General features: G+C 60.9%; 2 protein-coding genes across 4 annotated transcripts; both read left to right on the top strand.

Annotated features, from left to right (window-relative positions):
• The first annotated feature begins 819 nt into the window (after window positions 1-819).
• On the top strand, window positions 820-7,171 carry INTS5 (integrator complex subunit 5). Its single transcript, XM_038410101.2, has 2 exons — window positions 820-1,554; window positions 2,597-7,171. The coding sequence occupies exons 1-2, from the start codon at window positions 1,472-1,474 to the stop codon at window positions 5,394-5,396; spliced, it is 2,883 nt and encodes a 960-aa protein (XP_038266029.1). The 5' UTR covers window positions 820-1,471; the 3' UTR covers window positions 5,397-7,171.
• Window positions 7,172-7,225: 54 nt separating this feature from the next.
• Window positions 7,226-21,291, top strand: GANAB (glucosidase II alpha subunit). Of its 3 annotated transcripts, none has more exons than XM_038410098.2 (25): window positions 7,228-7,345; window positions 8,594-8,695; window positions 9,006-9,114; window positions 10,354-10,481; window positions 10,699-10,878; window positions 11,466-11,531; window positions 12,763-12,862; window positions 13,148-13,241; window positions 13,729-13,825; window positions 14,019-14,199; window positions 14,489-14,642; window positions 14,917-15,152; window positions 15,858-15,984; window positions 16,146-16,225; window positions 16,392-16,535; window positions 16,902-16,998; window positions 17,767-17,868; window positions 18,217-18,460; window positions 18,841-18,905; window positions 19,009-19,085; window positions 19,185-19,259; window positions 19,460-19,573; window positions 19,650-19,762; window positions 20,128-20,228; window positions 20,397-21,291. In XM_038410098.2, exons 1-25 carry the CDS (start codon window positions 7,326-7,328, stop codon window positions 20,504-20,506), a joined length of 2,916 nt encoding a protein of 971 aa, XP_038266026.1. In that variant the 5' UTR covers window positions 7,228-7,325; the 3' UTR covers window positions 20,507-21,291. The 3 variants fall into 3 exon arrangements, with proteins under 3 accessions (XP_038266030.1, XP_038266026.1, XP_038266028.1); XM_038410100.2 differs by lacking the exon at window positions 7,228-7,345 and adding an exon at window positions 7,937-8,074; XM_038410102.2 differs by lacking the exon at window positions 11,466-11,531 and having other exon boundaries at window positions 7,226-7,345.
• The last annotated feature ends 524 nt before the right edge of the window (window positions 21,292-21,815 follow it).

Genomic DNA, 21,815 nt, shown 5'->3' with positions numbered 1-21,815 from the left:
TGACCAGGTGCAGCAGGAAGCCTGTTCCCTTTGCTGGCTGAACATCCAGGGAACCTTTTCCATGCCCGGTTAGCAATAAGCAGATCCAGGGAAATGCTGAGTTTCATGCTGGCGTGATGGTTTCCTTGGCAGGAGGGGATGCTGTCCGGACACAGAGGGATCCCTTCAGATCATACACTTGTGGGGAGTGAAGCGTCAGAAGAAACTGTGGGAAGAGGCCAAGGAAGCTCCTATCTTACAGCTACTGCTGGACTGCACAGTCTGTATGAGGTGGTAGGGATGCGTGACTGAAGCTGGATATCACACCTGGGGAAAAGGGGCCGGATGTATTATTGCTACTAACAGCATCAAACTGGGTCAGGGCAGTGCTAAGATGTTCCCCTCTAAGCCTATGGGCAGGACTGCCCAGTGGGTGCAGCATGCTATGCACTAAATCAACAGGGATCTTGCTGCTGGAGGCAAGAGACTGGTGGATCGCTAGTGGTGCATGAATGAGGCAGGATGCTGGCCTGGAGGGGCCACATCAGCCAGCTCAAAACCCCAGCCCTGCTCCTGCTTTCGTTAGTCACTGACAAGGTTTCTGTGGGTGACAGGGGGATAAATAGACCCCTGCATGGATACAAAAATTTGGATCCACAAAGATGGCAAACCATACAACCACATCCATGGATGCAGATACAGTATCTCTGGACCTAAAGCAGATAGCTGCAGATTTGCAGGGCTCTAGGGATAGGTGTGACCTTACTGTCCCAATCAGGAGGGCAGGCAGTTGGCAATGCTGTCCTGAGGGGACTAAGGCTGGGAGGGACCTACAATGGCTGTCCCAGCACTGAGTGCTGGGGGGTTGCAGTGGCTGGAGGGAGATATTGTTATCTTGGGGATCCAGGCTGTCCCTCAGTTCTAGCCTTGCTCCAGACCTAGCACTAGTGTTTGGTACAAACTGTAACAAACCCTCCTGTGCTGGGGGAGCCACGCAAAAGTGAAACCCTTTTTCATGGGAACCTAAGGCGGCCTAGATGCCCCCAGCCTGGATTTCTTTATCCCAGATCAAATCCACCTGCCCCAGGTAAGATCTCTCTCTCTCTCTCCAGCGCAGACCCCAAATCACCACCAACCTCACAGTCTCCCTCCTCCCCACAATTCAGAACTTGGCAAATCTCCAATAGAGGATCCACCAACCAAGCCCCCAAATCCCCCCAGCTGATATCTCCCTGTAGTCTGGCCCCCAGATCAGCACCCAATCACTCAGCCTGATTCCCAAATCCATTCCCCAGTGAGACGCCGCACGTAGCACATTTCCACCAACCTCGCACCCTCCCTGGCCCGAGCTCCACCATCTCAACAATGTACTGGGGCAGGAACCTTCATATCGGGCACCGGGTGCGAGAGGGGCCGTTTCGCTGTGACACCCTCCCCAGTGTGCAGGCGCGGAGTAAGCCTGAGTGCTGCCCGCGGGACCCCCCGGCCCGGGATGTCCGCGCTGTGCGACCCCCCGGGGGCGGCGCCGCCAGGGCCGCTCCAGAACCCGGCCCACGGGGCCCACCCGCCGCTCAGGTACCGGGAGCCCCCCAGCAGACCTCCGGCTGGGAACCCCCGGCCCTGGGTCCTTGAGCCCCACAACCCCTCGCCCCTAGGCAGGGACTTCTCCCTGGGAACCCTGCCCCACAGCCCCTCCGCCTGGGCAGGGACCTTTCACTGGGAACCCCCCTTTCGAGCCCCACAGCCCCTCCCCCCGGGGCAGGGTCTTCTCACTGGGAACCCCAGGAACAGGGACGTCCATGGGGAAACCCCCAGAGCCACAACCCCTCCCACAGGAACCTCCCACTAGGACCCTGCCTTCCCTGGGAAAGCCCCCCATGGGGAACTCTCCAGGGGGCTCTTGAGCCCATTAATCTTCTTCCTTCCCCATGCCCCTCCCTGACCAGATCCCACTCCTAGGAACAGGGATCCTTTCTCTCCAGCTGCCCACCAAGAAATCCCCCCAGCCTCCTTCACCCCATAATCCCTACTTCTACCCTGGGAATCTGATCCCCAGCCAGAGGCCCCAGGACCCTTCTGCTGCTTGGCAGGGACCTCCCAAGCAGGAAATTCCCCTTTCTCCAGGTTTTGGAGGCACACACCCTTGTGATCAGGCCACCCAACTGCCCCAAGTAGGTACCTCCCTACGAGGTAGGGACTGATCACAGTCCCTTCCTGAAATCCCCTTCTTCTCTAAGTCCTGGAGGCCATGACAGCTTTATAGGTCAGCTCTCTCCTGAGACATCAGGTGCTGCTTGATGTCTTTGGGGTGTTGGGGGAGTAAGGTTAAAAGCCCAGCCCCAGTGGGTTGTAGGTTATCATCCATGTTATAATGGACTCCCTACTGCATGAAAAAGGAAACTGCAGGCTGGCGACCCCTTCATAGGATGGATGAATGACTGGCAGCCACTCCAGAATCCTTGGGCCTGCTCTCTCCCGCCCCCTCGCCCGCCGATAGCATGAGGGCTAGTGATGAGGATGATGGTGAGGAGACTTGGGATCCAGGCCTCAGGGGATGTTGGAACATACATCCCTGCTTGCAGCCTGAAGTATCTATGCTTCCCCCTCTTGCTCACAGTTCCCAGGAGCTGGCCCAGGAAATCAAAGCCTTTCTGAGTGGTGTGGACCCTGTGCATGGTAACAAGCTGACCATCAAGGAACATGCCCGCTGTGCCATCCTGCTGCTGCGCAGCCTGCCACCTGCACGCAGCGCCGTGCTGGACCATCTGCGCAATGTCTTTGATGAGTATGTCTGCACCTACCTGTTGGAGCTGGAGAGCAGTGAGGGAGGGCTGGGCACCAGGCGGGCTCAGGGGCCCAACCTGGACGACGTTGTGCAGGAGATCCAGAATGTGCTGTCTGAGTTTGTCCGCATGAACCCCAAGGCCTGGGCACCTGTGGTCTCAGCCTGGTCCATTGACCTGATGGGGCAGCTGAGCAGCAAGTATGCAGGGCGGCATGGTGTGCCCCATGCCTCCAGCCTCAATGAGCTGCTGCAGCTGTGGATGTCGTGCAAGGCCACTCGGACGCTGATGGACATCTACACCCAATGCCTGTCCTCCATGATCAGCACCTGCCCCGATGCCTGTGTGGATGCCCTGCTGGACACCTCAGTGCAGCATTCTCCGCACTTCGACTGGGTGGTGGCTCACATTGGCTCCTCTTTCCCCAACACCATCATCAGCCGCGTCCTCTCCTGCGGTCTCAAGGACTTCTGCGTCCATGGGGCAGCCCCTGTCGACCTGCTCTTCCCCACTGCTGCTGACAAGCGGGTGCCCAAGATTGCCTCGGTGGTGGGCATCCTGGGCCACCTGGCCTCGCGCCACTCAGACAGCATCAAGCAGGAGCTGCTGCGGATGTTCCATGAGAGCCTGGGACCTGTGCGTGACCAGCAGCAGAAAGCTACGGTGCCCTTCTTGCTGCAGCTGGCCGTCATGTCGCCCATGCTGCTGGGAACCATCTCCTCTGAGCTGGTGGACTCCCTCAAGCCGAGCGTGCTGAGCCAGCTGCACCAGCACTTCGCTGCACTGCCCCGTGAGGACCTGGAGAACATGGTAAGCATCGTGGTGCATCTCATCTGCCAGACGTCAGCAGGGGCTTACCGTATCCTGCAGTTCCTGGTCAACACGGCCATGCCAGCCTCAGTCATCACCACACCAGGGCTGGCTGTCCATGACAGCGTGCGCGAGGCCTGTGACCGCATCATCCAGCTGTTGCTGCTCAACCTCCAGAAGCTGGTATACAACCGGGGCTCGGCCAGCCTGGGGGACGCCCCGCCCCGGGCTGTGCCCTTCCTGGATGAGCTGAAGGGCCACGTGCGGGAGCTGTGCATGGAGACACTGCGGCTAGAGCGCAAGCGCTTCCTGTGGCAGCACCAGCTGCTGGGGCTCCTCTCGGTCTACTGCACCCCCAGCTGTGCCACTGATGCCCTCTTCTACCTGCTGACGCTGGCCCGGAGCCAGGAGGAACTGGGCCTGGCCACGCAGCTTTATGCTGTGCTGAGCTCCTGTATGAGCGACCTGCTGCCAACCACTGTCAAGAAGTGCGTGTGCCAGATCCACATGGGGGGGCTGTCGGAGCAGCACATGGTGCAGCTGTTCAACAACCTGGCGCTGATTGTGCAGTGGGAGGGGGAGGGCCCTGCCTCCATGAGCGTCCAGCTAGGGCCTGTCCTCTCTCTGCACCTCTACGACCTCGGGCAGCTGCTGCTGCATCGCAATCCTGAAGTGGCTGAGGCTGCCTCCCTGCTGCTCTCTGTCTGCCCCTTGCCCCGGGCCATCCGGCCAGCTCACCTGCTTGTCATCATCCGCTCAGCTGTGCACCAGTTCTTCCTGGTGCTGCACCGCCAGTGCCCCACGGGCATCAGCTACAGCACCCGGCTGCTCTCCCATCTTAGTGGGGCCTCTCCAGCTGCCATGAAGGCCATCCTGCAGCAGCTGGTAGAGGGAGCCCTGCACCCAGGGAATGCCGAGCTCTTTGGAGGCCTGGCTGAGCCGCCTGCTGGGGATGACGCCAGTCTGGAAGGCACCAGGATCTCCCTGTTGGACATCAACCGGCGCTTCACGACTGCCGTCAACTTCTCTGGCAGCGTGTGGTCAGTATTCCACGCCGGGGTGATTGGGCGTGGGCTGAAGCCGCCCCAGCCTGCCCGGCGGCAGGAGCCTGAGGAGATTGTGCGCAATGTCCAGAATTTCCTCAGCGTGCTGCTGCGCTGCTGCCGAGGCGGGCGCTGTGGTGCGCCTGAACCCCCAGCCTACACGGCGGCTGCCAACCCCGAGGCAGCCAAGGCAGTGGCTGTGGTGTTGGTGGAGAGCATCTGCCCAGACGTCACCAACAGTGAGCTGGGCTGGCCGCCCGAGGAGCACACCCGCAGCACAGTGGAGCGCGACATCCAGATTTGCCGGCGCTTCCGCGACAACCCACTGCTCTTCCAGCTGCTGAGGCTGGTGGCAGCCGGCCCCCCAGCCCTGTGCTACTGCTCTGTGCTGTTGCGCGGCCTGCTAGCCACCCTCATGGCCCACTGGGAGGCCTCACGCCACGGTGACACCACCAGCTCGCCATGGCACCTGCACGCCTCCTGCACCCTGGTGGCCTGCATGGCCGAGGGCTCCCTGCTGCCGCCTGTGCTAGGCAACATGCACGAGATCTTCCACCAGCTGGTGCCCTTCGAGGTGCATCTGCTGCTGCTGAGCGTCTGGGACTACATGCGGGACAACAGCCCCCTCCCCCAGAAGTTCACCTTCCAGGCCGACAAGGGGCTCTTCTTCCGCGACTTCTCCCGTGACTGCGATGTTGGGAAGTACCTCTGCGTGCTGCACAGTGTGCTGCACAAGAACATCGACCGCCTGGGGCTGCTGTCAGGGCGCTTCCAGACCTAGCGCTGCCCCCCATCTTAAGACAGTCCTGGACTCCCCCCACCTCCCAGGACACAGCCACCCCTGCCATCTTAGGTCAGTCCCAGACTTAGCTCCTGCCCCACTCCTAGGACACTGCAGTGACTGCTTGAGTGGGGGGGATGGGAAATTTGACTCTTTTTTTTTCTTTTTTTTTTTAAACTAATTAAGAATAACTGTAAAATTCTCCCAGAGTTCAGTGAGGGGGTCTCGGCACCTCCCACCCAGTCCCTGGAGCTGCAGACAGGAGCTGGCACAATTGGCACGGGGGAAATTTCACCCCCTTGACAGTTTCTCTCAGGGACTGGGAGCTTTTGTTTCTGGTTCCAGGGGGCTTGATGGCCCAGGTTTGGGCTGCCCTGGGGTAGTGAATGGCCCTGTACCACCCACAATAAGGCACTGAGCATGCTCAGCATGTCCCAGGGCCACATCAGCTCACTGCAAATGCTCCCAGGCTGCTGGGCTCTTGTCTCCTCACCCCCTGTTGGGGGATTACAGCAGGGTCTCTGCCTTGGGACCCAGCTAGAGAAACTGGCTGGGGTGGGAAGTGGGGGATGCAGATGTGTTCAGTACTTCTGCTCCAGTCTAGCTTCTTCTCTACTCCCTGGTGCTGCTGAGCTGGGCCTGGGTGGATTCTGCTCCTGCTCTGTTTTTAGAGCTGCTGGACAAGGGGGCCTTAATAGAGGGTAGACACCTGGGGGCCAAAACCAGCCTCCACCTCCATCTACCACTGTTGGATGGGCTCCGCTCTGTGTAGGAGAGGCTGTGTGCTGGGGCAGCCTGGGTCAATCAGCCTCCGGGCCACCATCTTTCTATTGTTCTGGCCCGCAACCACATCCTGCTTTGGGATCAATGGAACAAGAATTGTCTGAAGACCCCTGCTATTCAGAGGGCCAAGAGGGTCCCATGCTGGGGACACAAACCCCAGCTCAATCTGCTGTCGTCTTTGCCCATTTCTTTTCCTTTTCAAAATAAAGACTGAGAAGGGAATCTTGCCCCTGCAGTTGGTGTTGGGGGTGTGTGGGAGGGTAGTCCCCAGCACCCGCACCTTGAGGGTTGAGGAAGTTGTAGCAGAGGAGGGGAGACATGTTGGAGCCTCTGTGTGCGGGAGAGGTGTGCACGCGGACTGGGCATGAGTGGGTTAGGGGTGTGACTGGATGTGTTGCCAGCAGAAGATGTGATGGGAGTGGGGGGGGGCAGGATGCCTGGGTTCCGTTCCCAGCTCTGCTTTGCACTGGCTGGGTGATCGCAGGGTGGGGGGGGGTAGGCATGGGGCGAGGTAGGTGGGGGAGTGTGTGCCACGCCATGGCTGGCACCGGAAGCCCCCTCCTCCCGCTATGACTGAGCCATGTCTGTTGCCTGCCCCTGAGCTCCGCCCCCGTGTGTCTAGGTCACGGGGGAGCTGTAACTTCTGCTCCCGCTGCCTGCGCGGACCCCCTCCTCCCCCGCATGGCTGGGCCCTGGGGGCTCCAGCCAGCCGTGCCCCGCCGCGGAGCCGGGGGTCTGTCCCCGTGCCGGTGACCCTGCGGAAGCGGCAGCCCGCCCGGCTGGCCAAGCGCTGCCGGAGCGCAGGACCCGTGGCCGGCGCTGCGCGGCCCCACCGCGCTCAGGCAGGACTGAGCAGAGCCCGGCGCGGCTGGGGCAGAGCCGGGATCCCTTCGCCAGGGCAGGGGACCCCGCTGGCCGAGCCCGGGCGCCCCCTGCGCGTGAGCAGCCGCCGCTGAGCGTCGCCTTGGCCTGGGGCCCGACGCTCATTAATATTCAGAGAGGGGCGGGGCTCTCATGAATAATTTAGCAACGAGGCTGGCGGGCGAGCGGGGAGGTGGAGGCGGGGCTCAGGCCGCGCCGGGCCAATGGGGAACCGAGCTGTGTTGGCGGGGGCGGGGGCGGGGTCAGAGTCAGACTCGATCCAAGATGGCGGCGGCACCGGAGAGGTGAGAGCTGGGGCCGGCGGGGGGACCCGCTACCCAGAACCCCGAATCCCAACGGAGTCCGCCCCCAGCCCTCCTGCTCCCCACCCCCTCAAATATCAGCCCCTCCCCCATTCTCCGCCCGGCTCAGGGTCCCCCCGCCAGATACCAACTCCTCCCCCTCCCTAAGCACCCTCTGTTCCGTCCCCATCCTAGAGCCCCCCAATACCAGCCCCTCCCTAAGCTCCCTCCTCTTTGTTCCTGTCCCAGAGGCCCCCCCATACCCTCTACTTGGCCACCCCTAGAGACCCCCCAAACACCAGCCCCTTCCCACGCATCCCCAGCGCTCTAGCCCTGGTGTCAGGAGGCTCAATATTAGGGCTCCAGGGGTGTAGTGTGGCCAGAGCCCTTCCCTGGCCCCTACCTGTGCCAGTGCCCCTCAGTCCTGTCCTGCAGCCCCAGCACTGGGCTCTTCATGCACAGTTCTGCTGAGGCCCTTCAGTCCAGACCCGCAGGGCTGTGAAACCCAGGTGCTGGTGGCAGAGGTCTGAGCCTAGCCCGGCGAGCGCTGGGATTTGCCCTGGTGCATGGGGGAAGAGTTCATGCTCTAAGAGGATGGCTGGCTGGCACTGAGCAACAAACCCTGTTCACATGGCCCTGTGGCCTGTGTTGCAAGCTCTTCCTGCAGGAAGCTACCCTTCGCTCTGCCCTTCACCCCCTCCACCCCACTGCATCAGGAGCTGCCCCTGCCAGGTAGAACCTCTCCCAGTGCCCCTTCCCTGCATGTCAGAGGGGCCTGTGGGGCAGAAGGACCCAATAGCAGGCCCTTTAATGAGTCCCATGACTCATCTGGCTTACCTGGGGCATCTGCCCTGGGAAGGGGAAACTGGGCTTCTCCCAAGGGTCTGGCAGGATGAGGGGGTCTGCCAGCCATATTTGCCCTGTCCTGAGTGCCAAGTGTCAGAAGTGCCCCTAGGGCAGGACCTGTGCTGAACTGCCCCCTGAAACCCATGTTGCCCATGTAATGGGGGTAGTGCTCTCTCTCCTCTCGTGGCACTGGGATTAACTCTGATGCAGATGCATTAATCCCCCCAGCCCCATTCCCCCCCCCCCGACAGGTGTTGACCCTAGCGAGGGACCAATGCTGTCCCTGGCTCAGCACAGATGCTGGATACCCTGAAACCAGTGCTTCCCCCTCTGGGAAACCCACGCACAGGGCTGGGCAGGGCATTCCCCAGAGCTTGCATTCCTCTCACCCCGGCTTTCTTTTAGGCTGGGGATGGCAGCTCTCGTCTGGATGGCCCTTTGCCTCGCTGCTGCTTTTGCTGTGGACAGGAGCAACTTCAAGACATGTGAGCAGAGCTCCTTCTGCAAGTGAGTAGCAGGGCAGGGGTGTGGGGCTGAACCAAGCAAAGGGGAACAGCGAGGGCTGGGAGGATCATGGCCCCCACGCAGGACCAGGAGCTGCTGCTCTCTGGCCTCTTCCCCTTGCACTGGCATTGGGTTTTCATTGAGGGTGGGCTGTTGTGCAGCTCCCATGCTGGCTTCTCTCCCCAGGGCAGGGAGCAGAGACACAAACACGCTGTGCTGGTGCTGGGATCTGGAGAGAAGGGAGCCAGGCTGAGCTGCTCGCCTGGAGGCTGCACCTGGCGCTGGCTTCTCTAACCCTCCCCCTTGTCCCCAGGCGCCAGAGGAGTGTGAAGCCCGGGAGCTCCCCTTACCGAGCACTGCTGGAGTCGCTCCAGCTCAGCCAGGACTCCATGAAACTGCAGCTTGTCAATGAAGTGAACAAGGTGAGGGGCCCAGCTCGGGGTGGGGGCTCGAGAGGCCTGTGGCTAAGCCCTGAAATGCGGGTCCTGGGTGTGATGAGAGCAGAGGCTGGGAGTCAGGATTTCTTGGCAGTGGTGACGTCACACTGGAAGCTGTTCTGGTACTGCTCAGCCGCAGCAGCAGTGTTGTAGTCGAGCCGTAAGGGGACTTGGTCCCTGAGCCTCCATGCTGCTTCAGGACACTCTCACCAATGATGAGCAGCATGTTGCGTGCATGGTCCTGCTGGGCCAGAGCGAGTGGCAGTGTCTAGCGCAGCCAGACACTGCCATGATGAGCCTCACCCTCTGGGGCAGGGGCTCGATGGGTCTTTTCTGGCCAGGTCACATGAGCTGCTGCATCTGGGCAGCTCAGCTCTGGGGCCAGGGTGTGTGTGTGTGCGGGGAGGGGTCCGTGTGCCCTGGAATGGGCAGGACGCAATGTGGGTGAGTCCGGGGGGGATGGCATTAGAGCTGGAGACTAAAGGCTGCCGAGGCCATGGCTGGTTACTGAGCAGGGACTAGGGTGGCCAGATGAGCTGCAGTGGAGAGGTTGGCAGGAACCTTGTTGGAAAGGACTCAAGCAGGGTAACCCTAGAGCAGCCAGGACATGCAGCCAGACCTCTCTGGAGTCCCCGGGACGCCTCTCAATTCAGTTCCCTCCAATCAGCATGGGTTTGGCACCCGCCCATTATAAATGTGTGTGTGTCTGGATATGTTGTTTTTAATCTGGACACATCACTTCGGATAAACTGCCCGGCCTTGTTTAGCCATGGATTGCAGCACTAGATGTGCAGAATACAAAGAAAACGTGAATTCATTTAATAATTCTTGTGTAAGAAAATCAGTATTTTATTGTCATTATGGTACCTTCAGATTTAGGACTAACTACTGCTCCTGGGTTCTGTCTCCAGCTCTGGGAGGGAAGTGGGGTCTAATGAGGCAAGGGGGCTGGCAGCTAGGACTCCTAGGTTCTATTCCCAGTGTTGGGAGGGAAGTGGGGGCCAGTGGGTTGGAGCAGGAGGGCTGGGAGCCAGGACACCTGGGTTCTGTTCCCAGCAGTGCCCTTCCCCCCTCTGCACAGCAGGATGATGCACGGCTCCCCAGTTCTTCAAAGTGATTCCCAAGGTTCCCTCTGGCCAGGGAGGCTGGCGTGTTCCCTGGTGGAGGATGCTGGGGGAGGGGAGGCCTTGGGACTGGTGTGAGGCTGACACTAATTCTCCCCAGGTCCCACTCCTGCTGGAGCTGTGTGGGCTGCAGGGGAACATGACGCGCATCAAGATCAATGAACTGAGTCCGTTGCGCCCACGGTACGAGGTGCCCGATGTGCTGGTGCACGACCCACCCACCACCTGGTAAGAGGCCTGGCAGGGAGGGGGCTTCCTTTGCTGTGCTTGGGGGAGTTATGGGGCTAACAGCGGGGGACCCTTGGGCCTGCTCTTCCAGCTGTGGTCCGTGGGTAAGCAGATGAGGGGGGATGGGTAGGGGGTTTTCCCATGGCTCTGGCCCTGCAGCCTAGTTGTGTCCCCCATCCATATCTCTGTCCTCCATCCGCTCTCTGCTGCCCCCCAGGCTGGAGGTGACGGGCCGGGATGAGAACAGCGTGGAGCTCTCACTGGGCGACTCTGGACACAAGCTGATCCTGACAGGGAAGCCATTCCGCATGGACCTGCTGCAGGGGCGGGAGCTGGTGCTGAGCGTCAACCCCCGTGGGCTGCTGCACTTTGAGCACCTGCGGCACCGGAAGGACTCGTGAGTACTAGGGGGAGGGGAGCTCTGGGCCTGTCCAGCCCATATCCCTGGCAGCTGTGAGTGCCTCCCTGCAGGTGGGGCTGCGTCCCTGAGAGCCACCGGGGTTCTGATCCCTGAGGGGTGACCAGCTCCCATTCAGCTTATTGTGCTCAGTCCAAGCCTCTCCCGGCAGGGGCATATAGGGGGCTGGGCCAGGGGGCTGGCTGCAGGGGGAGCTCCCAGCTACTCCAGCCCTGGCCTCTCCCAGCGGGGCGGCGCTGTAGTGAGGCATGGTCCATGTTCAAGCTGTTGGTGAACAGCCGAAACCCCTCGATTTCTTCCCTCTGGAGACCATGGTTGGGGGCTGGTTCCCGGGGCTGGTTGCTGGGGGCTGAAGCGGGCAGGGGCTGGGACCCGACCCCTTGCTGTGACTCTGTTGGGAGGCACAGCTGGGAGGGGGAACAGTCCCTGCTGCATCTGTTGTGCTCCTGGGGGTGCAGGGCCTGGTGAGGGGCAGATGAAGGGGGGGCGGGGATCTCTGTGTCTGGAATTCCATGCACTGACTCTCGCTGTTTCTGTTTTGTTGATTGTGCCTCCCCCGGCCCCAGTTTCTCGGATAAAGTTAGTAGCTCGGTCGGTAGCTTGTGGGATAAGATCAAGAGCCTTTTCCATAGGTAAATCCACAGCTTCTGCTACTGTCTCTGACCCCCACAACCCACCCGTAGCCGGGGGCTGTAGTACTACAGCTGGGGAGCCCTGGGGCAGATCCCTTCCTCCTCCTCCACCATGTCTAGATTTGGGGAGCCCTGGGGCTGATGCTTCCTTCTCCTCTAGTCCTAAGGGGGTGGTGTTCACCCCCTGCCTCATTGCCCGGAGGGTTGCTTCCTCCAAGCACTCCCCAGACCCTCAGTGACTTAATCCCTGCCCCAGTGGCAGGCTGTGCCAGGCAGGCAAGACACACACAGGGAGGGAGCTGGTAGGTGCATGGGACCCCCTAGCTGCTCAGGGCAGCGGCCTGCCTGGGTAGCCACCTGCAGAAGCTATGGGAGGGTGACATGGGGGCTGTGTGGACTTGGACAGGTAGAATCTGTTTATGGGTTGTTTCCTCCCAAGAGGCCAGGTTGGGGAGGGGCTTTGTCCCCCTGGGGGCCAGGCAGGGCAGTGGGGTGGGGGAGGAAGGGGCTTTGTCTCCTGGGGAAGGAAGGAATGGGGATCAGGTGGGGAGAGGGGCTGTGCCCTGCCCCAGACGCCATGCAGGGGGAGTGGCTGGTGCAGGGACAGGTGAGCCGAGCCCAGCCTTGCCCCTCTCAGACTGAATCCAGCCTTCCAATGAAAGCTGGCAGGGAAGGGGCCACCCTGGAGCTGCGAGACACCTGGCACTGTCCTCTCCTCCGCAGTGGTATTGTAGCCCCAATCTGAGACTCTCTGAACCTCCTTTACACCAGTCTCTGCCCCCTCTCTCTGTAGCCGCCCCAGCCCTGCAGCTCCATAGGACCCTGCCAGTGGCTGGGATGCTTGCTCTCCCTTTGGGCAATGAGACCTGCTCCCGAGTGTGTTAGCATGGGGGACCCAACCCCCTGGACTGTGGAGCAGTAGGGGTGGGGGCAGCACCCTCCCGGGCATAGGGGGAAGGCTCTGCCCAGAGGGAAAGAGTCAGATCGGGAGGGCTCCCTGTAGGGTCTGGTAGCATCTGGGCTGGGCTGTCCCCTCTCGCCCCCCGTCCCCGCTAACCTGGTGCCAGCCTGTGTGTGAGTGGTTCCTGCTTTTAGAGACTAACGGTGCGTGCCTGCCCACCCTGGAGATGCTGCTGTGCCCAGCTTGGGGTGTCATCCCTGGTGCTGCCGTGTCCTGGTGGTACCCCGGGGCAGGCGCTGAGCCAGCTGTTCTTCCCTCTGCCTTTTTCAGGGAGGAGCCAAAGGAGCCAGCCCCAGAGGCTGGGGCAGCGGGGAAGGAACCAGAGCCAGCTGTGCCTGGGGACGAGGAGTCCAGTGAGAAGAGCGCAAAGGTATGTGCGAGAGAAGGGGACTTGTGTGGAGCAGGGGGTGGGGGCCCTGTGCAGAGATTTGGGGGGCTGTGGTGGGGAGGACTTGTATGCGGGGGGGTAGAGCCTCTGTGGGAGTGGCTGAGCAGCAGCTGTGTGGAAAGGCACGTAGAGGCCTTGTCTGATGTGCCCCATGCATGTGGGGCGTGGCCTGCTCCTGTAGAACTGTGCCCCATGGGTGTGAATGGGGGTTTGGGGGCACCCATACTCATCCCAGCAGCTCCCTTGTCTAACTTCCATCCCTCTCAGTCAGAGGAAGTGTCGGACAGGCCAGACCGGGCTGAAGAGGAGCTGGGTTCCTGGGAAGAGACATTCAAGACCCACACGGACAGCAAGCCCAATGGTGAGGGGCCACGTGGGGCTAGATGGGCTCATTGCTCCAATCTGGAGTGGGGGGGGTTACTGGGCTGGACGGGCTCATTGCTCCAATCTGGAGCAATGGGGTTACTGGGCTAGATGGGCCCATTGCTCTGATCGGGAGGTGGGTTAACTGGGCTAGATAGGCCCATTGCTCTGACCCAGAGCAGTGTTGGGGGTTACTGGGTTAGACGGGCCCGTTGCTCTGACCTGGAGCTGGGAGGTTACTGGGCTAGGCAGGCCCATTGGTTGTGGGGAAGACCAGTGCCCCTGCCTACCTTGCCCCCTAGAGTCTTTTGCTGTGGTGTGGCTGGCAGTGGGAGTGTTGCTGGACCCCAGCCTGCACAGCCAGCATGGGGGCACGGTGCTGGGGCGAGGGGGCCCCTTTATGGGCAGGTCCTGGCGGTGCCGTGCTGCCCCGGACTCCATGGGCTGCTGAGAGCTGCAGCGTTATCATGACCCCTTCATTCCAGGGCCGACCTCGGTGGGGCTGGATTTCTCACTGCCTGGCTTTGAGCATGTCTATGGGATTCCGGAGCACGCCGACCACCTGCGCCTGCGCACCACCGAGTGAGGAGGGGGCCCGTTGGCACTGCGGGGAGGCTCTCTTCCTGTCTGGGCCCATGGGGGATGCGGAGGTGCTGCCTCTGTTGGGGCTGAGGGAAGGGGAGGCTGAGGGACTGTTGGGGGAGGGGGTGCTGTTCCTCTCAGGATTGGGAAGGGGCGGGGCAGAGCAGGGCAGTGACCTGATGTGTCCCCGCAGGGGAGGTGACCCGTACCGCCTCTACAACCTGGATGTATTCCAATATGAACTGTACAACCCCATGGCGCTGTATGGCTCCGTGCCACTCCTGCTGGCCCACAACACCCAGCGCACCCTGGGTATCTTCTGGCTCAATGCCGCCGAGACCTGGGTTGACATCAGCTCCAACACAGCTGGCAAGGTACGAGGGTACTGGCTCCTTCTGGGCTAGCAGGGTGGGGTTCAGAAATAGTCTGCTGGGGGGCTGGCTCTGGAGGGGATAGTATGTGTGTGTGTGGGGGGGGGGGGGCACAGCTCTTTGTGGAGGTAGTTTCAAGCGGAGGGGAAGGAAGCTGGCTCCAGTGGGGTACTGAGGGGTCTGTGTGGGGATGGGGGCTGGCTTTGGGTGGAGGGCAGTGAGGGGGGTGGAGGGGGGACAGTGAGGGAGCAAGTACTCCGTTCCCCCCCATTGCTGACAGCTCCCCCTGCAGACGCTGTTTGGGAAGATGCTGGATTACATGCAGGGGGGTGGCGAAACCCCCCAGACCGACGTGCGCTGGATGTCGGAGAGCGGCATCATCGATGTCTTTCTGCTGCTGGGGCCTGCGCCCACTGACGTCTTCAGGCAGTACACAGCCCTGACGGGTACAGGCCCGGGGGTTACCCAGCCCTGATGGGTGGGGAGAGGGGGATACATGGCCCTGGTGGGTATAGGAGGAGAGGAGAGTTTACTTGGCCCTGATGGGGACAGAGAAGCGGGGATGGGGTTACGTGACCCTGATGGGTCCAGGTGGGGAGGGCTGGGTCAGGCCAGGCTAGGGAGTCGCTGCACAGCCCTGTCAGCAGGGCTGGGTGCGAGGGGAAGGTGGCTCCACGGGATGGGTGGGGTGCACCATGTATTTGTTCCTATTTCCCCCAGGTACACAGGCCCTACCCCCGCTCTTTGCCATGGCCTATCACCAGAGCCGCTGGAACTACAATGATGAGGAGGACGTGGCTGCAGTGGACGACGGCTTCGACATGCACGACATCCCCTGCGATGTCATCTGGCTGGACATCGAGCACACCGATGGCAAGCGCTACTTCACTTGGGACCCCAACAAGTTCCCCCAGCCCCGCAACATGCTGGAGCGCTTGGCCACCAAGAGACGCAAAGTGAGAGCCCCGCCGGCGCCCCCCCCAACCTGACTTCTCTGGCACCCACCCACTGATGCCTTCCCCCTCCTCACCCGACTTCTCCAGCGCCTGCCCACCAGTGACACCCCCCTCCCGACACAACTTCTCCAGCGCCTGCCTATCAACACGCCCCCCTTCCCAACACGACTTCTCCAGCGCCTGCCTATCAACGTGCCCCTCCCCAACCTGACTTCTCTGATGCCTGCCCACCAACATCCCCCTGACCCTACACCGCCAGCGCCTGCCCACCAATGCCCCCCAGACCTGACCCCACCAGCACTCTCCCGACCCAACTTCTTTGGCCCCCACCCAGCAAGGCACCCACCCCCTCCACCTGACAACCCCCCCAACCCGACTTCTTCAGCGCCCACCTGCACTGCGCCCACCAATGGCCCCCTCCCCGACCCTGCCAGCGCCCACCTGCACTCCCCAATCCTACTTCCCTGGGGACCTCAGTCGGTTCCCCCAGCCCTATAGCATCCTGAGCCAAGAGATAGAAGGGAAGATGTCCCCAACACCTCGAGACACTGGGGCAGCTGCCGACAGGAGGCCTTATGTGAGGCCCCCGCAGGGGTACGTGGCCATAAGCCCAGCCCGAATGGCAAGGAATGCCCTGCCCCACCTGACCCCCCCCCCCTCGGACTGTGTGGGTACCTGGTTCAAATCTCTGACCCCTCTCCCCAGATGGTGTCCATTGTGGACCCACACATCAAGGTGGACAGTGGGTACCAGGTCCACAATGAGATCCGCTCCCGTGGCTTCTATGTCAAGACCAAGGACGGCAGTGACTATGAAGGCTGGTGCTGGCCAGGTGAGCTGGGGGCGCTGTTGGGATGGGGGGCAGGGCTGTGGCCTGGGACAGGGTGGGGGTGGGGCTGGGGCTGGGGCTGGCCAGGAGCAGGTGCCAGGCAGAGTGCTAGGTGTGGAGCCCCTGAGGTGTCACTAATCCTCCCCTTCCGCCCCCCCCCCCAGGCTCGGCTGGCTACCCCGACTTCACTAACCCTGAGATGCGCACCTGGTGGGCCAGCATGTTCTCCTACGACCAGTACGAGGTAGGGTGGAAGTGGGGCTACGGGCGGGGAGTGGAGCTGTGGAGTGAGCTGTCCCCACGTTCAGGTTGGGTGGCCAGCATTGAGCTGTCCCTTGACTCAGCAGCTTTTCCCAGGTGGGGCAGGAGGACTGAGGTGCTGCCTGTGTCTCATTGCCCCCCGTCCCCAGGCCTCCATGGAGAACTTGTACATTTGGAATGACATGAATGAGCCATCTGTGTTCAATGGCCCTGAGGTGACCATGTACAAAGACGCTCTGCACCAGGGCGGCTGGGAGCACCGCGACCTGCACAACCTCTACGGCTTCTACGTGGTAAGGGGGCGGGGAGCCCTTGGGGGGCACTACCACTTGCACAACTTTCTACCTGATGAGGGGCAGGCACTGCCACCTGCACAACCTTCTATGTGGTGTGGGGAGGGAAGAGCCTTCAAATATTTGTGGGGGAGGGTTGGCCCATGGCTCAGAGGGATGGGGAAGTCACCCCTATGGTGGGATCCCAATGAAGGGGGTTCCCAGTGGGGGGAGAGTGTCACTCACCTGGGGTTGGGGATTGCAACCCCATGGTAGGCTCCCAGGGGGATGGGGTTGCCCCAAGGAATGTGGAAGTCCCAGTTGGGGAAAGCTGTTGGCAGACTCTGCCAGTTACCCTCACAGGGTCTCTCTTTTTCCCTCTGGCAGCAAATGGCGACAGCACAGGGATTGGAGCAGCGTTCAGGGGGCCTTGAGCGCCCCTTTGTGCTGAGCCGTGCCTTCTTTGCCGGCTCTCAGCGCTACGGTGAGTGGGTGGGTGGAGCTCTGTCCCCAGGTGCCCTTGCGGGGGTAGTGGAGAGGCTGTGATGGTTTTCAGGGGACCCAGGACTGAGACTGTGAGCTAGGATAATGGAAACAAAAGGGTCCCACACAAACCAGAAGCAGCACCCACTTTCTTGAGACACGTTGCAGGCTGATCTGGTGAAAGCCCTTTCGCTCACCCTGAATATCATTTGCAGCCTTTCAACCAAGGCTGGTTGTGATCCTGTTTTCATGAATGTGATTGCATTGCCCAATTGCTTCCTACGTGCAGGGGAAAGCGGGGGCTTTTTGCCACTTTTTATCCCCCTAATTTCCTTGTCTGTCCCCAGACACACCCCGTGGCAGTGTGCCCACCTCCCTGTTGATTTCACATTCCTCCCCCCTCTTGACTTCATAGGCAATCAATGCATCTGCGGCGTTGGCTTACAATGCTCCATTTACATGCCACCCAAACGCCAGGTGAATGTGTACCTGGCATCGTGGGAAGCTGTTGGGCAGCTCTGCCTGGGTATCGCCTGGCAGACTGTGTGGTCGGTCTCCGTAGGTACCTCATGTCGTATCTCCAAACGTTTCACACCAATAGCCATGACCAGCCTGAGCCTGGCTTTCATTTAAGACTTGGCACGAGTGTTTTTGTTGCACCAGACTGCACATCCCATGATCAGGGGAGTCTTGTAAACCCCTTACCAGTTGGGGGCACAGGGGGACTTCTCTGTCCTCACCCCTTTCTCTGGCGTCTACCCCCTCGCAGGCGCGGTGTGGACGGGGGACAATGCAGCCGAGTGGGACCACATGAAGATCTCCATCCCCATGTGCCTGAGCCTGGCCCTGGTGGGCATCTCCTTCTGCGGTGGTGAGTGTGTGCATGGGGCGCAGCTATCTGTGGGAAGGGCTGGCCTTGGCCGCTCTTCTTCCAGGCTGTGGCTGGGAGCTAGGGGTTGGCAGGACAGGGAGATGGGGGGCAATTTGGGGTCAGACTGGTCACCTCCTAGCATGGCACTGTCTCTGTGGGTTGGGGGCTTGCGGAGCTTAGGGTCAAGCTTTCACCTCTGGTGCTGGGCGGGGCAGGGGAGTTTTGGGGTTAGATTGGGCTCTCTCTCCACAGCCCCATCTCTTAGGGGGCAGGAGGAAGGTTGGTGGGGGACATTGGGGCCTGGGGTCAGGCCGGGCACTCACCTCGTCCCTCTCTGTCCTGCTGCAGCTGATGTGGGTGGCTTTTTCAAGAGTCCGGATGCGGAGCTGCTGGTGCGCTGGTACCAGGTTGGCGCCTACCAGCCCTTCTACCGGGCCCATGCCCACCTGGACACTGTGCGGCGTGAGCCCTGGCTTTTTGGGGAGGAGAACAAAGCCCTGATCCGTGCTGCCATCCGCCAGCGCTATGCCCTGCTGCCCTACTGGTACACAACCTTCTACCACAGCTACCGCTCTGGCCTGCCTGTCATGAGGTGAGCAGAAGTTGGAGGATGGAGATCTTGAGGCACGGGCATCGCTGGATAGTGGGGGATCTCTTGGGCTAGGTAGTTGGGGGGCTCTTGGGTCGGGGGCATGGCTGGGAATGGAGTGGGAGCACCACTGGAGACTGAGTTGGTGGGGCACTGCTGGTGAGCTCTTGGTGGCAGGGGGGGCACTACTGGGGAAGGCACCATTGTGGACAGAGTGGGGGACCTCTTGGGGTGAGGGCATGGCTGGGGATAGAGTTGGGGGGAAGCATTGCTGAGTAATGGGGGTGGCTCGGGTCAGGGGCACTGCTCATAACAGAGTGCAGGGGCTTGGGGGGCTTGTGGAAGTCAGGGTGTGGTCCCCCTCATGCCCTGCTCTGTTCCAGGCCGCTCTGGGTGGAGTACTCTGATGACATCACCACCTTCAGCATCGATGACCAGTTCCTGATCGGTGAGTGCCCAGCCCATGGGGATCCTTGGCTGGCGGGTAAGTGCTGCCCTCCCCTCCCCCCCATGTCCTTACTGATGCTGACCTTGCTGTGTCCTCCCCCCAGGTAACGCACTGCTGGTCCATCCAGTGACGGAGCAGGGCGCCCACGGTGTGCAGGTCTACCTGCCTGGCAAAGGAGAGGTGAGGAGGGAGGTGGCTCATTGTGGAAGGGCAGTGGGATGCTGAAAGCTATGGGGCGCTAGCTGTTGACACCCCCTGTAATCTCTCCTCTCTTGGCAGGTTTGGTATGGTGTCCACTCACACCAGAAGCACCATGCCCCCCAGACGCTCTATGTGCCTGTCACCATGAGCAGTGTGAGTCATGGAGGGGCATCCCCTTTCAGGAATGGGACATGGGGCCTTCCCTTCTAGGGGGCTCTGGCTCTGATCCAGTTCCAGGGTAGGGGGGCTGGCTGGCTTAGGGTGTGGGCAATGGGACACAGGGCCTTTCCCCTCCAGGGGCATGGCTTTGATCCAGTCCTGGCTAGGGCCACTTACCAGTCCTCTCCCTGCAGATCCCTGTGTACCAGCGGGGCGGGAGCATTGTGCCGCGGAAGGAGCGGGTACGCCGCTCATCGGACTGCATGTACCACGACCCCTACACACTCTACGTGGCCCTCAGCCCCCAGGTGAGTGATGCAGGGCCCCATGGTGGGGGTTTCCTAGTAACCCTGCCCCTATTTACCAGCTTCTGTCTCCACACAGGGTACAGCGGAAGGAGATCTTTTCATTGACGATGGGCACACGTACAATTTCGAGATCAAGGCCCAATACCTGCACCGCCACTTCAGCTTTGCCAGCAACACTCTGACAGCCAGGTACCCACATGGTGCTGGCTTGGTACGGCTGCTGCACTCCCTCCCTCCACCCCCTCCTCCCACACACACACACACACACACAGCGCTTGGCTGCCATCCAACCCTGTCCCACCTTGATGGCTGGTACCCACGCTGGACCACCACAATGCTGACACCCCCTTTTCCCGAATGGCCCCAGCCCACAGTCCCTCCCAGACTGCCAGGTAACCTCCCTTCCCCCCACATACAGTGCTGGCCTAAAGTGCTGCCCACCCTGGACAACCTGGTACCCCCATGACACTAGCCTGCCCCTGTTCCTTCCTACCTCCATGCTGGTGCTAGCCTGGCTCTGCCCCCTATCCAGCAGGCTCTGTCCCCTTTTCTAGATCAGCGGATTCCAAAGGCATCTTCGAGAGCCCAGCCTGGATTGAGCGGGTGGTGATCCTGGGAGCGGGGAAGCCAGCCGCCGTCTTCCTCAGACAGCCTGGTGAGTGGGGGCACAGGGCCAAGGGCCCTCTGGGCTTCCTGGTCCAGTCATGGGGGTTGGCAGTAAATGTCCTATGGGACTTGGGTCCAAGTTGTGGAGTGGGGGAGAGTGCTCTAGGCTGCTCTCTTTTCTAATGGCCACCCTGCCCCCTCCCCTCCTCTCCTGCAGGCATGGCTGAGACACGTCTGGATTTCCAGCACGAGCCGGAGACCTCTGTCCTGACTCTCCGCAAACCTGGCGTCAACATCGGAGCCAACTGGAGCATCTCCCTGCGATAATGCCGTGCGGCGGGGGGCTTGGAGTGAAGGATGATGCTCCTTTTCTCTCCCCCTGCCCCCCAGGCATCACACTAGGCCCAGGCAGGGATGAGGCCTTGAGCCAGCAGTACCCCACCCTTCTCCCTGTATCTCAGGGCTGGTCTCCCCTGTGAAGGGCAGACAGGGGAGTTCTGACACGACCACCCCACCCCCAGCCTTCCACAGTATAGGGGTGGCAGGGGCATGAGAGTACCTAGCCCCTACTACCCTTATCTTTCTCTGAGCTGCTTTATAGACTAATTTCTAGCAATATTTGCTCCTGGTTCTGAATGACAAATCCTTGGGCTAGGGAACAGGTTTGTGTGTTGCAGCCCCATACCCCTTGCTGCTCAGAGGCCCCTTCCAGTAGGGGTGGTGGTGGGGATGGACCAGGAGGGGAGGGGAGGGGAGGGGAGCAGCTGTCCAGTCACCAAGTTCTCCAGAACATTTAGGTGCCTCCGGCCCAACCGTGGGACCAAACACTTTGGCTGTCCTGATCCTTTCCTACTCCCCTTCCTGTCTTAGAGGGACTGACTCCTCCTCTCACACACACTTCTGGCTTTCCTTTATGGGGGAGGGGTGGTCCCCCATCTAACTCAGCCTGTCCCCCAAGTAATACTGCTGGACCAGAAGTGAATCTTGGGAATGTGCAGGTGCACGGAGCCTCCCTGCATCCCACCGCTGGTGTGGGAGGGTACTCCTACCTTCCTGCAGCCCCCTGCCCCTATCCCACGGTGGGGGGCAGGTGGTGCGCTGCCCCCACTGCTGGGAAGGGGAGGGTTCTGCTGTGTCAGGTGTGGATGTCAGTGACTCACTGTCACTTGTATTTATAGTGGTGAGGGAGCAATGGATCATGTGGGGTTGGGGATCAGAGTCCACACTGTGGGCAAGGGGAGGATGGGGGGAAGTAGCCGTGCCTTGGCTCACAGTGAGACCTAATGGGGCCTCTCAAGCTGCTAGGACTAGGCCCAAAGGCAGCCTCGACCCCTCTCCTGGCAGGAGAAAAGTGACAGTGAGGGGTAATGGCGGGAGTATTTGTTCCTACGCCCTCCCTCAGCTCTTGCAATGTTGCTGCCCCTGCCTTGACACTGTCCAGGTGTCTGGGGGGTAGCGTTCCTCGTAGACGGGGCAGACCTGGCACTGACATGTGTCTTTTTATTTTCAAACTGCCTCCTCCCCCGAGATGGATGGACAAACAGAGTCAGGGGTGGCTGGCCCTGCAAGGGACGAAGCAGTCATCAACTTCGTGTTTTGATAAAAGATGAACAATAAAAAGAAAAAAAAAGTGATG

The sequence above is a fragment of the Dermochelys coriacea genome, chromosome 7 (genome assembly GCF_009764565.3).
Source record: "Dermochelys coriacea isolate rDerCor1 chromosome 7, rDerCor1.pri.v4, whole genome shotgun sequence".
NCBI lineage: Eukaryota > Metazoa > Chordata > Testudines > Dermochelyidae > Dermochelys > Dermochelys coriacea.
This window is presented reverse-complemented; position numbering and strand designations above follow the sequence as displayed.

Excerpts from the sequence above, each read along its gene's own strand:
- INTS5 (XM_038410101.2), top strand. The coding sequence starts at position 1,472 with ATGTCCGCGCTGTGCGACCCCCCGGGGGCGGCGCCGCCAGGGCCGCTC. Across the intron at positions 1,555-2,596 it reads GGGGCCCACCCGCCGCTCAG|TTCCCAGGAGCTGGCCCAGG; the intron begins GTACCGGGAGCC and ends TCTTGCTCACAG.
- GANAB (XM_038410098.2), top strand. The coding sequence starts at position 7,326 with ATGGCGGCGGCACCGGAGAG. Across the intron at positions 9,115-10,353 it reads TTGTCAATGAAGTGAACAAG|GTCCCACTCCTGCTGGAGCT; the intron begins GTGAGGGGCCCA and ends AATTCTCCCCAG. Across the intron at positions 18,461-18,840 it reads TCTGGCCTGCCTGTCATGAG|GCCGCTCTGGGTGGAGTACT; the intron begins GTGAGCAGAAGT and ends GCTCTGTTCCAG.